The sequence below is a fragment of the Haemaphysalis longicornis genome, unplaced genomic scaffold (assembly GCF_048455015.1).
Source record: "Haemaphysalis longicornis isolate Haplotype H1 unplaced genomic scaffold, Haemaphysalis longicornis Haplotype H1 scaffold_2, whole genome shotgun sequence".
Lineage (NCBI taxonomy): Eukaryota > Metazoa > Arthropoda > Arachnida > Ixodida > Ixodidae > Haemaphysalis > Haemaphysalis longicornis.
In genome coordinates this window covers 218,939,798-218,953,190 of record NW_027526295.1, presented here as the reverse complement: position 1 = coordinate 218,953,190, position 13,393 = coordinate 218,939,798, and the positions used below count along the sequence as shown (strand labels likewise).

At 48.0% G+C, this 13,393-nt stretch overlaps 2 protein-coding genes across 3 annotated transcripts in view; one reads left to right on the top strand and one right to left on the bottom strand.

The window, feature by feature from the left end:
• Nucleotides 1-414: 414 nt before the first annotated feature.
• Amacr (Alpha-methylacyl-CoA racemase) lies at nucleotides 415-9,044 on the bottom strand. Of its 2 annotated transcripts, XM_077699373.1 has the most exons (7): nucleotides 8,974-9,044; nucleotides 8,668-8,833; nucleotides 8,467-8,605; nucleotides 7,386-7,529; nucleotides 6,453-6,613; nucleotides 3,887-4,085; nucleotides 415-2,471 (listed from the first exon to the last, which is right to left on the bottom strand). In XM_077699373.1, the coding sequence occupies exons 2-7, from the start codon at nucleotides 8,773-8,775 to the stop codon at nucleotides 2,068-2,070; spliced, it is 1,155 nt and encodes a 384-aa protein (XP_077555499.1). In that variant the 5' UTR covers nucleotides 8,776-8,833; nucleotides 8,974-9,044; the 3' UTR covers nucleotides 415-2,067. The 2 variants fall into 2 exon arrangements, with proteins under 2 accessions (XP_077555499.1, XP_077555497.1); XM_077699371.1 differs by having other exon boundaries at nucleotides 8,668-9,044.
• A 109-nt stretch (nucleotides 9,045-9,153) lies between these two features.
• Pi3k59f (phosphatidylinositol 3-kinase 59F) overlaps nucleotides 9,154-13,393 on the top strand; it is a 30,448-nt gene continuing 26,208 nt past the window's right edge. The window contains exons 1-4 of the mRNA XM_077699369.1: nucleotides 9,154-9,298; nucleotides 12,070-12,258; nucleotides 12,710-12,853; nucleotides 13,116-13,239. Coding sequence (XP_077555495.1) covers nucleotides 9,210-9,298; nucleotides 12,070-12,258; nucleotides 12,710-12,853; nucleotides 13,116-13,239 — 546 coding nt within the window. The 5' untranslated portion in view covers nucleotides 9,154-9,209. The remainder of the gene's footprint in view (nucleotides 9,299-12,069; nucleotides 12,259-12,709; nucleotides 12,854-13,115; nucleotides 13,240-13,393) is intronic.

Below are 13,393 nucleotides of genomic sequence, written 5' to 3'. Positions count from 1 at the left end.
CGCTGAGCTAAGGCCTCTTAGGGACCTTCAGCCTGAGCTAAGGTCCCTTAGCCTGAGCGGTATTGTGGCGCCATCTAGAAGACAGACGGTAAATAAAGCAATGAAAACGTTTTGTCGTCCGCTGCGACTGTAGTCAGAATACTTAATATTCGTTTCAAATACCTACCCTGGATACGTCATCGCTGATGTCACAAAATGCACGATTTAGCGAAAGAATAGAAATTTCGGCTTAAATCGTGTAATTTCTCAGTTAACAAAGCATCATTTCATGCTGGACAAGCACTGGGGGTACTATAAAACACCTAATCTTTTGAATAAAATAAGGTTGTATTTTTTGTACATGGTCCCTTTACACAGTTGAGTGAGGAGATTTTCCTCATTTTTACAGTTTACAAGAATGAACATAGGCAGAAATCCAAACTTATAAACTTTATTCCAGGTACAAACCTTGCAGGAACTACGAGCCAGATGCCACCAACATGCAGTTATAGTACCATGGTCTCTACCTTTTCCTACATCCCCAAATCTTGACAACGGGACACGATTCCTTAGTACCCAACCCAAACAAACTACACATGGCCTGAATAAAAAAAATGCCCCACATTTTTTTGGGCCGAGATTGTTATCAACAGTTCTGCATGGTCCCACAGGCCCTGAAGAGCTAAACGACTTGAATAACACAGATATACATACACGTTTGGCATGAGGCCAGACTTAAAAGCTGTACATGTATCGCAAGAACAGTCCATCCAAACAGGCACTTCTGTAGTTCACCCTTTCAGCATCATGCTGAAACTTAATGTGGCAATTTCTGTTTAACTACTTGGCACAAACTATCACCCCCAAAAAATTTAGAGTGCACCAAGAGCACAGTGAGTGAACACACAAACATGATAACAATAATCACTGCATCGAATACATATTATTGAATCATTCAGCAGGAGCTCTTTATCCAGTAACAACTTTTGTGCCAACGACATGCACCATGCTTTTTCAGCGCCAAGGTGCATTCAAGTGCAAGTTTTGAGACGCGCACTTCTTAAAATTTGCCCAGTGTGACCTGGCTAAGTATTTACACAGTGGCAATTGCCGCAGGTCTTGCAATCTGCCTAACGAATTCAGCTTTCATCAACACTGACTATGCAGCGCTCTAGCATATTCTGCACACAACTCACAGGCATTGATCATCATGGCAAAACGCAGGCACAAACCAGGAACTTTAATAACAAATTGACAGTCCAACTAACTGTCCAGGAACTTTAATAACAAATTGACAGTCGAACTAACTGTCACAGGGTGTGACACGACGGCACGCTCAATATTGACACAGGAAGATATACTCGTGTCTGCGAGTGACCACTGAAATCTCTAATTGCACTTTTCAACCTGCAGAAAAAAGTAACAAAAGCACAAGGGTGGGAACTCTGACACGCAATACTTTGGGTTCACATTCTGCTTCATAAACTCCATGTAGGGTTGTTAAAGCTGCGAGGTGCACAGAGGATTTAAAGTAGCCCCAAGGCAGGCTGAGCAATGCGAGTGCAATGCACAAAAGAATGGAGTTTGCGGGACATCTGTTCGCTCCTTGAGTAGCCCAGCCCACCACATAACTTAACTGCGATGTCAAACAATCACTATAAATGAAAAAATAAAAGTAAAAAATTGAATGCTTCGTAACAGCAGTAAGCCATCATCGTAATCGCTATCAATAATGAACTGAGCTTTGATTGTTTGCTTTCTCATTTGAGGAAGCAAATAGTTTGCAAACCGGTAAAAGCAGCAGCGGCTATGTGGCCATGCAATCTAACCACCGTGCTCCCTCGATGCGTGCATTTCTGTCCTAGAAATAAATGACCAAAGCGCAACAACGTACTAGAAGTAATTTGTTGCTGCTTGACCGAACAATGGTATTAAGCTTTAAGCCCTTTTTATGACTGCGTGCTTGCAATTGTTAGCTTTAACATGCCCCTAACACAGCGGCAGCAGATTGGCCCAACCCTCGCCATCACGCCTTAGTGGCACACCCAAAGGACGGCAGACTGCAGCTTGAGCTCTGTGCGTGTATTCCTACAACTTGGACTTCAGCTGGTGGGAGCGTGCCACGACCACCTCGGCGTCGACCAGTTCCTGCACCTCGACGTCGCTCAGCCCGTGCTCCTTCAGGATCTCCACCGTATGCTCGCCGGCATAGGGCTCCTCCATGTCGGGCTCAGCGGGGGTGCGGGACAAGACCGGAGAGGGTCCCGGCACGGCCGGCCCGTCCTTGCAGGGCATGAAGGAACGCCTGTGCGCGTTGTGCGGGTGCTCAAAGGCACGGTCGAACTCCAGCACAGGGACCACGCAGGAGTCCGTGTCATCAAACACCTTGCACCACTCGGCCTGCGTCTTGCGCCTGAAGACCTTGGCGAAGAGCTCCTTGGACTTCTCCCAGTCGCAGTTCTGTGGCACGTTGTCCTCACTCAGGCCCAGGCCTGGGCGAATGGCAGGCAAGCAACGTTGCACATAAAGAGGTGTCATCAAATGAAATAACGCTTCAGCATCCTGTGTGCAGTGGCGAATCTAAGGGGAAAGAGAGGGACGGGGGGAAGGAGGCCTGCAGTGCTAAGCTTAGACTGTGTGTTGCTTTCTACAGGCTATAGTTGGTATTCACTGAAAAGTTTCCCGGGTGATTTCTTTCCTTGGCACACGGGAAACCGCCATGCCTCTGTCCGCTGTGCCTGCGCATGCTCACTGCGCCTGCATTGTCTGCCCTGTTTCAACCCGATTCTTGGCCATGGTCCCAACAGATATATCATGAAGCGCACTCACATCGTGCATCCTCGATTCACCAGCCCTGGATTATCCGCGGGCAGTCCAAGGACTGCGTTCGGACTGGAAGTCCCATAGAAATAGATGGAAAAATTGAGCCCCGAATCACATCTTAGGCAGTCCATAGACGATCCGAGATGGATAATCGAGGAGGCCCATTATGTGGTGGCGCTCTCCTTGCCCTGGAGAACTTCGCGTAAATGGAGAATGAAACCGCGGCTGCGAATGAAAGCGATACAATGCACTGTTGTACAGTACACTGACGGTACACTGACAGTAAACCACGTCTGGTGATTGATAGAGTATAGGGTGCTCCATGGAACAGTATTTAGCATCGAGGTACTCCTTTGTGTTTGGCGGGCCACAGTTTGTAACACCAAGCAACGTGCTGTGCTTTAACGGGCATAGCCAGCACGGGCAAGTACCGCCCTCTCATAAAGCCCGATGTAACACAGATGCTTTGGACACGTACATAGCGGCGCCCGCACAGGGTTGCCCAAACGTGTGCCATGCCAGTGAATACGGCCTATACTATAAGAACTGTTCTTCCCTTAGTAGCAGCTCTAAGGGAGAAGTAGGGGGTGGGCTAAACGTCTGTTGCACTACCACTGCCAAGCCTGCAGAGCTTTCTGTCACACACCCCGTTTCCCCATCCATATACGCAAATACACACATGGCTATGGTGTAATGAGCCCTACCCACCTCTACCCTCCCACCTCTCAAGTGGAATAGTGCTTTCTTTTCTTGGTGCTGCTGGCAGTGATGTTAAAGCCAAGCCTCTGTAAAAGATCATGCATAAGAAGGCTTCATCGTCTGGATTTGCCCTTAATAATTCCAGCAGATGCACATATAACTTGCCCTTCACGAAACTCAAACTCAAGAAGTCTTGCAAAGTTACTTCACCACCCTGGTTGAAGCTTGCTGATATCTAACAGCAATGGCTGGAGCTCTGTACGCAGTGTTGCATTTTACGAAGCCGCAGCATACTTTACAACACAGCATGAACACATTGATTGAGGTTCTCAGTTAGATATCTGACGAAGGAAACGGAATATGCACAAGCGCAACAAATGCTGACCTTCGAGGAGCAGCTGATAGAAGTTTGGCTCGAGAGCTCCGACGGCCATGAACTTGCCATCCTTGGTCTCGTAGGTGTTGTAGAAGTGAGCGCCGCCATCCAGGATGTTGCCCCCACGGTCGTCGACCCAAATGGGCAGCGCCATCTTGGAGCTGCGTGTCCTCCAGAGGAAGCTGCCCACGTACGCGCTGCCCTCAGTCTGCAAGGCAGAGGCGCGCCATTCTCTAGCACACGGCCTCCTGTTCAGGCATCTCCTGGCATGCCTCATGGTACCATCTAAACCCTCAACAAACAGACGGTTGGAGAAGACTTTTTTGAATACAAGCCAGCTGAAAAAGATGGCAATGGTAGCAGCCATATGCTAAAACAACAAGGAGAGACCCCTAGCCATCCCATGCATTGCGAGAAGTGTGGTGGAAGTTGGAGGGCCACAGCAACAGCAGCGAAAGGGAGACCCACCGTATGTCACGGCACAGCATTGCTGGTGATCACTGATTACAGGAGCAAACAATTCAAAAGCAAATGAAGGCGAAGGAGGTGTAGAGTAGACAGTGAAAGGGTGTGTTTCGCTCTGCATACCCCAGGTGGCGCCGTCGTTCCAAGATCAGCTTGCGCTGGCTCACATGTCCCAATCGGCCACCATTTTTCCATAGGTGAAAATCGTTTTTGTTTATTTTCAGAATAAACAGGTAAATACCATCGTTGTTCCCAGTGCCAAACAAAATAGACCACGAAACGCGACCTTCGTGCGAAGTTTCGGCGCAAACAGAGAAGCGGTTCACTCAGGAAAAAATTTTAAAGTGTTCCAGTTATCCTCACACCACCCTGTATGGCAAGAACAAATGTTAACGACAAATTTAGGCTCGCAATGTTATTGCGAGCCTAAATTTCAGTCAGCAGTCAGTGCAGAGGAACCAAGCTCGTGGATGATAGAGATCAAAAAATGAGTACCACAGACTGCATCGTACTCTCAGTTCAACAAAGGGACAGTTGGAAGAATTGGAAACACAAAGTCAGGAGCAGGTTTGTACTGACTGACCACCACAACTTGCCAAACTGAAAGCTTATGTTCAAGCAATGCTCACTAGACTTCTAAGATGGATGTACGCCAACATGAAGATCAACAAACGAATGTCGCAATATCACGATTGCAGTTTCATTATTATAGGCTGGCTGGAAGAAAATTGCAGCGCGAAACACTACATTTCACGGCTAAGTGACCATCACATATATGCCTGCACAGCAAAGAACATGGTGGTAGCACTAGAATTTCAGATGCATTTCCACTCAGCACACTACTGTGTGAGATCTCCACACGTGTGTATGTGTGGTGCCAAGATGATGAAATCTATAAAATTTGGAATCTATAAAATAGAATCTATAAAAAAAAATTTGAGGCACATCAATTAGATGTGCCCTATGCAGGAGCCACTTGCCTCCACCAACACTGAAATACAAAGCGTTTAAAGGGACCCTGCAACACTCTTTGAGCAGTGCAAGTAAACCTGCATGACGTTTAGATTACGCTGCCAGGAGCACCCGAGCCAAATATTACACGTTCACGTGAAGCAGTGAGCACGCAAATCGCTGTGAAAGACGCGGAAAAACCTACCATGGTCTCTTCAGTTCTCCTCATTATGCACCCCTGGCATGGCCTAAGTGACGTCAATGAGGCCATGGCTGCCGATCAGCTGTCACTGGTCAACTTCGCGGCTAATTTCTCCCATTTCCGCAGTCGTCATTGCTGTGTACGGACCTCTTCTATGCCTGAACCTGTAGGCACAGTATTGCCATTTCTTTTGCGTTTTGAGTGTGCGAGGAGTTTGAGTGATGAGCTCAATACTTCCCTTTCAACGGGACCACTAGACTACAAACATTTATTGCATCAAAAACGCCCTACCAGCCCGAGTGCGCACTTGCGAGCAGGCATCCATGCCTGCTTTGTTGTGGCACTAGACCGGAAATAGGCGCCTCCACGTAGTGGAGAAAAGAAGAAAACTCCCCGGCCTGTGATATATCGAAGGCCGCTGAAGAGAATGCCGCGAGCCGCCTCCCTCTTTCGTCGCGTTGTCCGCGGTCGAGTTGAGAGGGCACGATTATGCGCGATTTCTCATCGCGCGTAATTTCGGCGATAGTGAACAGATTTTTATAATTCTTGCGGGAGGACATTGCTGGAACAATAGACTTTACCCCAAATACATTCCTAGCAGTTGATGGTAACTGTTGCAGGGTCCTTTTAATGAATTTATCATACACTTTTGGTCCCAGCTGCCCACGGGGTGCAAAACCAAAAGATAATTAGGGACCAACAATGTTACCCTATGAAAAGCTGAGCTGTACTAAAGGGCAGATGCTCTTTTTTTTTTTTTTCTCCGTTTTAGTTTGATAGATTTGTATTCTTAAATTACCTTTTCCATGTGGGGAGGTGTGGTAGGGGCGATAAAGGTAAGCGGTTATTGGCCCTGCGGCAAGTCCCAGTTGCCACCGAGCTTATCCGGAGAGAACCTGCAGGGTTTTCCCCTACACCCAGTAAAGGAGGGCTAGAGAGGAGGGAAGGGGCACTTGCCATGCTGGCGTCGATGACCTGCCCTAGGCCAGATCGCTCCCGCTCCAGCAGCGCCATGCAGATACCCAGCGCACAGAGCAGGCCGCCGCCGGCAAAGTCCCCCATCAGGTTCACCGGTGGCTGGGGCTTCTGGCCCTGGGCACCCAGCATGGACAGCAGGCCTGCGCAGCCCAGCACAGCGCACAGCTTAGCCAGCACGCATGCGCATGTCGCCATTAGGCGTTCGAAGGCTTTCCTAGAGATTCCCTGGCCACACTTATGGAGCAAGAAACAAAGCACACATTCTCTCGACCCTTGGAGGCTCGCACATAAAAGCTCGTACTAGCGCACAACCAGAAAATCCCGGCCGTAGAGGTCACTTTTCTGATAAAGGCAAAAAGCAAAAACGCCCATGTGTTCGAGATTTCGGCACACGTTAAAGATCCCCAGGTGGTCAAAATTAATCCCGAGCCCTCCACTACGGCGCGCCCCATCGCCTGTGTAGCGTCGGCGCGTTAAACCCCACAATAAATAATAAAAAAAAGTGCCAGAGTTTAGAGAAATGTGAATTTGGACCTGTTACATTGTTACAGCAGTGCTTTGTTCACCTAAGGTTTCCCCATAATCTCATCAATTGGAGTGCCGATATTGCGTCACTCAGCTGAAAAGCAACGTGAACTACATGGACACAAGAAAAAGAGGCCAAAGTGGTGCTTGAGGTGTCCCATAGCGCTTAGTGCGTCCCTGCAGTTCATGCTGTTCCTCCAGTACAAATGTGTACCAACTAACCAGCTTCCCCACCCCGTTGCTAGCACAGACATTTGAACGCCTGAGCAAACCTAAATCCTGCATTTGCAAGGCAAGCAACCATGCTGTGGTGATATGTGTACGGCTTTCGTGGCAACCCGTGGCCCTTCGCTATGGCCACGGGCAAACATGGCACAGGTGGCTGACCGGAGAGTGCGATGAAGTTGATGTCGTGGCCAGCCATGAGAGAGGCGGGCCCTGTCTGACCGAAGCCCGTGAGACGTGCGTACACCAGCCGTGGGTTTGACTGCAGAAGCACGTCGGGGCCAAGGCCTATGCGCTCCATCACGCCTGCAAGGAATTGGAGGCACGCACGTTGTGGGTGGCACCATGTAAGAGTCTCCCCCAAGCCCGGGGAAGAGAGATCAAGTTTCCCCTGTACATGCAGCGGCCCTTCAAGATAAATAATTGCACAGCCAGGGTGGATGACACGGTAAGACTTAACACACACAGGATGGTATCAGAGATCGCAATCCTTCAAGCTTTCAGAACTAGTTGGATACAGTGCTTTCGGCAGTGTGCACCCAGTATGGCTGGTTAGAAACCAAAGCTGTGATGATGGCCAAAATTCAGTCTAGAAAATTGACATAGTTGCCTCATAAAGACGCCTTCCTGCTGTTATGGGCATTAATTGTTACTAGGAGAAAATTTTAAACCGATATCGATTTCCGTGGTCTCAAGGGGCTAAGGAGCGAGCTGCCATGGTTGCCCAGCGCCCCTCTGTGATGACAGGTGAGCTGGCGGTCACATGTACTGAGGTACAGCAGGACCTTTAGTCTTCCAACCAAAAATAGTGCAATATAAAAATTATAATGTGGTTGGCATCCTTCGTTTTTATTTGCTGCTTTACCATACTCATCTCCACAACTGGACAGTTGACTTTTTGATTGATGGTCGTGGAATTCGGCTTTTCTTGCTCGGACAGAAAAAAATAAAGTGATGTACAGGGAGAATTAAAAGAAATATGAACAATGGAGCGCACAGTCTCTGACGCATGCTGCACCATCTGGCTGCAAAGTCAGTAAACTGGGAGAATATATATAATGTGTATACATCTCGAGCTAGAAACCGAAACTAAGGTTGAAATTGAAAGAGGAAAAAACATGTTTAAGGCTTATACTCATAACCCACTTCCCCTATGTGCCCTTCCATAGAACAACAGCGATAATAAAAAGCTAAGAATCCCATGACAGCTAGCAAATAACAATACAATTGAAAGCACACTTACCAGGACGGTAACCCTCGATTAAAACGTCAGAAGCGTTTGCCATCTTTCGAACCAGATCCACACCTCGATTCTTCTTGAGGTCGATCATGACGGATCGTTTTCCTCGACACAGGCGATCGGGATCCAATTGTGGCCGGGGCTGAAACCGCAAAAATAAGTTGCTGAACCGTGTGAAGATATGTGCGTTACAAAGCGACGTACCCTGTCAATTCGAATCACTGAAGCACCGAAGTCGCGCAGGATCATGCCGCAGAAAGGTGCCGGGGCCAGTCCAGCCATTTCGAGAACTCGGATACCTTTGAGAGCCATGGGAAAGTTCTGTCGGGGGACGTTGCACTTTGTCTGGATGCCCTGCACCTCTCACCACCTGAAAATGTTGTCACAGAGCGTGACAGCGTTGCAGGGGCAAAGCGAACTTTGCCAGCCACAGTTCGCTAGCAAAAGTGTTTACAGTGCAGCGACGTTTAGCTTTCAAGGCTAGGCATAATCCGCAGGTAGTTTCCTCACATGTTTCCTCATCTCGAATATCGGCTGCTTTCGTTCCTGTTTACCATGTCGTTAACCGCACAACAAAAGCTTCGCGGCAAATAAGTTTAATAACAGAAACAACTAGATATAAATTTAAATAAACTAAAATTAAGGACAGAATTATAATAGCAAATGTTACTGGCGCAGCTTTAATTTTCAAAAATTTAACGGGCTAGCCGTTTATTTTGGGCTGGCTGCGGAGCAGAATCGAAAACATGGCGGCGTACTCAGAGGAATCGGAGTCGCTCCAGACTTTTCGGCATATTTACAGCTGTGACTTGGACACACATTTTAAAATTAAGGTGTAAGTACAAACTCACGACTGAGCCTTCTTGCTTGCTATTCCTACTTTCACTGTAATTGGTGTACCGTTCGCGTCAGCCCTAGTTTTAAAAAGGGGGTGTTCTGAAAGTAACTATCAGCTGTTCGTTACGCTCCTTTGAACTGACGTTAATTGATGCTAAATCTGAAGCGCTATTTTTTTTTTCATCAAAGTGGGTTCACAGCTGTCGTATCTTTTAGGTTTTTTGAATGAGCTTGCGTGTCTGCGTTTTTGGCTGGATCCGATCGAGAGCGTCGCGTCGATGCCAAGCACAGCAGCTGTGTCCCGTTTGCTTTTGTGCTTGCCGTGGCAGCTGTGAATGCCCCTGCCACTCCAATCGCCTGTCAGCATTGCTCGGCCGTTGGCTGCAGCTTAGCGGTACTGCTCGTGTTCCGAGACATTTGCGTCTTGAAAGACAGCCCAAAAAAATGCGCTTTCATAAACGGAGGCTGCTATTTTGCTACTGTCGCCTCTATGTTTTGGTTTTGTGAGCAGAACCGTGTCGCAGAGATAACACGATCTCGAGTAAGAGTGGGGTGCAAAGGTTGATCTTCACGCCGCCCCTCATCCGTTAAGATAAACACCGCGGAAGAACCCGTTACACGCCGTCCCTGCGTGGGTTCGGTGACTTGAAGAAAACGCGTGCAAAATCGTTGTTGGTTTCATAGGCGCCCAAGTCGACATTTTGGTGCGGTTTTGTTTGCGTTGTTCCCTGAAGCTAGCTGTTTTTTTTTTTCATTGTTTACACGTCTACCCCGTATGCCTTTAATTATTAGGGGAAAAAATGTGGATGGCTGCTTCTTTGTAACGGGGCTCACCCTCGGTGTATATGATCTCCCGGACGCCAATTTAATTTTTATCGTGGGGCTCCTAAAGCCTGACAGGTAACAGCACAAGGAAATCATCATATTCCTATGTTAATCTCTTTGGAAAGAAGGAAGTCTTGTAGCACTTGTCGTTAAAAATAGAATTTTTCATTGTTATTCATTCTGTCAGCGTACGCAAATAATACGTCATACACGAGTAACCAATCAGTGTGTTTCTGCAAGGTCATGTGACCGTAGAACATCTTCCTGATCTTTATTTTCATGCATTTGTCTTCTATGCTACACAGACAATGAGCTTCTCAGTTGTTTTGTTTATACCGGTGACAATGGCTTGGCAAGGGATATAGCCGGTTGCCAAGAAACTGGAGTTTCAAGAGCACAGATGTTGAACGGTTGATGCCTTCTTTTTTTCTTGTTCTTTTTTTTTCACATCTGTTTGTGACAACAGCAGCCCAGCCTTCGTGTGTTATTGTTGTTCTTACAATGCATACCCCAGTGGTCTTCTCTGTCTGGTTAGTTTTCGTGCATTTTCTTCCTTTATATGAAAAACTGGCACTTTTTGTGCCGCAGTGCCTTAGATTCGATTATATTTTATGGATGCCCTAGGAAATTACTAAAAGAGTATAGGAGAAAATGTCCAAGGACGGCTTAACGCTGTAAGTTGCGAATGCAAAAGCAGTAAAAGCCAACTGCACGGAAAATTTCGACCTCTTGAAAACCCTATTTCCACATAGTTTTACTACAAAGACAGCAAGATACAAAATGTTACAACTGAAATATGCTAATGCGTGCTTCAAGTGATTAGTAAAAATTTTTGAAACCGAAATTGAGTAGAATGCGGCCATTATGGTGAGGCTGAAGTGACGTTACAGCCAGTCACCGAGTGGCCTGCCGGCCACCAGGTCGGGAGCAAGCCTGCACACTTGGCAGCCCTGGGAGATGCACACCCAGCGGAGCTCAACCAGCTCTCCAGCTGCCCGGCTAGCCGGCAGACCAAGCACCTAGCTGGCTGTAATGCCACCTCTACTTCATGGTTGCTTACACCGTCTGCCGGCAGGTGCAGCATTGTTTGCTACGGAGCTATTTTAAATGCTTTTAAAAAAGCTTTAACGAGGCATTTCATGGGGCCACATGTCGTGTACCGGTTGATTGGGTGTATCATATGTTCAAAATAAATTTGGCCAAGGTGAAATTTCTGTGCAGTTGGCCTTTAATCCTGTTGATTGCTATTGGAATGATGTGGCATTGAATGGATATGCTGGTGTCGTAAATGCCACCATAGAGCAAAAGTGGCTGCAGCGCTGTCCGGAGCACCCTGCTTTGCTGTTGGCTGCTGCGCCTCTGTGTGAGGCCAACGCACACCCATGTCCCCGTCCGGTCCCTACTGTGTAGGGGTGCAGCGCCCCCACCTCTTCACAGCTTCCGTAATGAAGCATGGGCATTGCTGTGCTTTTCTTTGTATTTTCTTTGTGAGGCGCATACACTTTGACCTTGATTGGCCCATGCTTGATGAGCCGCAGGATACATCGCAGCCAATGGGAAACGAGAAGCTGATTCAGATCCCAATAGGCTGTTTAGTTCTTTACTGCTTCTGCATTAAAGAAATGCCTGAGCCTTGGAGGTTTTATTACAAGACTAAAGGGAGACGTGATCACTGGGTTTCAAATTAGCACCTGTTTCTGCTTTTTCTGTGCTGCAGGCAATGATTTATGCCCTGCCAGCCTGCATTGATTTTTTTGCTTTTGCATGCTCAGTGTTTCATTGGTTCACATGTGCGATCAGTTTGAGTGCATGTGCTCCCCAAGACACGTAGAACACTCCAGGACGTGGCGCGATTGCTTGCCTGTGGTTCCTTGCTTGCTTGGCGAGATTACCTTTCCTCTAGTGGCCAAGTCAACCCCTGCGGGGTGTTATTCTTCCGACTAGGGGTACGTTGGAAGGCACGCGGGAGAGGCCCAGCCACCAGGAGCTCCTCAAGGACCCCATGCTGAGGCAGTCCAGCCTCTACAATGAGAACCGATCGGACCTCGTCGTCTCCTGCCAGGTGTTCTCGGGCGGCAAGCCCCTGGCCCTGCCCGTGCAGACCTCGTACAAGCCATTCACTACGCGCTGGAAGTGAGTGCCCCCCCTACACGAGTTCGGGAGTCGCCGCTAGCGTCTGTCGAAGGGGCAAGCCGGGGCCATGTCAAGGGGCTGCCTTGACAAGCAGGAGGTGCTGACCATACAGGAGGCATCAGCAGGGAGTGCTTGCAGGACCCTGTAATAACGGTGGTCGAAGCACCGTCATGCTCATGTTAAACATTCTTTTTCATCAAAAGCGGGATGAGCGGGATACTAAAATAACAGTTGTGCTTTCAGCTCTTTTCTACAAAGTTTATTTTGTTGTACGTGCAAATGTCTATGTGGTGCCCTTGTACAGTGTCAATATTAAGAGGTGCATCAGTTTGTTTCGCACAGTTCAAAACGTCTGTGTATTCCACTTTGCTGAGTGCGGCTGCTTGTGTTGAGCACAGAAGGCTGTATCAGCAGAGCTTTGAAGGTTGGTTTTGCTCTTTATCTGTTACAGCTGGAATGAATGGCTGAAACTGCCCCTGAAGTTCAGTGACCTTCCACGCAATGCTGTGCTGGCCCTGACGGTGTGGGACGTGTACGGTCCCCGGAAGAGCATTCCCGTCGGGGGAACCACGGTCACGATATTTGGGAAGTACGGGTAAGACAATGCCACTTTTTTTTTTCAAATGAAGGAAGAGGCAGTGGCTGGGAATAGAAACATTATTATTTTCAAATCAGCTTTTTTTTTTTTTCACCATACTGGGATGTTATTGAAGCAACAACCAAAACCAAGCAACCGTGACTCTGTGTCAAAAGGCACAGTGCAGCAAAAGTTGGAACGTGCACTGCTTTAATTCAGTGCCCTTACCTTATTAGAGCTGATGGGAGTCACACTGCATTGTGTGGTTCTTTGTTCACAGGGCAATGCGCCAGGGCATCCACGACCTGCGTCTCTGGCTCGGCTATGAAGCAGATGGCAGCAGTAAGACCCAGACCCCGGGCAAGGCATTTGGTTCCAAGGAACAGATGACCCGGCTGGTCAAGGTATGGCGGTTCATGGTGCCACTGGGATTCAGTGGGCGAGACAACTGGCTCACCACGTTTTTTTGTATAGTGACCACTGACAGGAGTCGTGTCAGTTTTGATGTTCATGCTGAACATGTGTTGCAAAAGCCTCGGACATCGATGCTCACTCAGA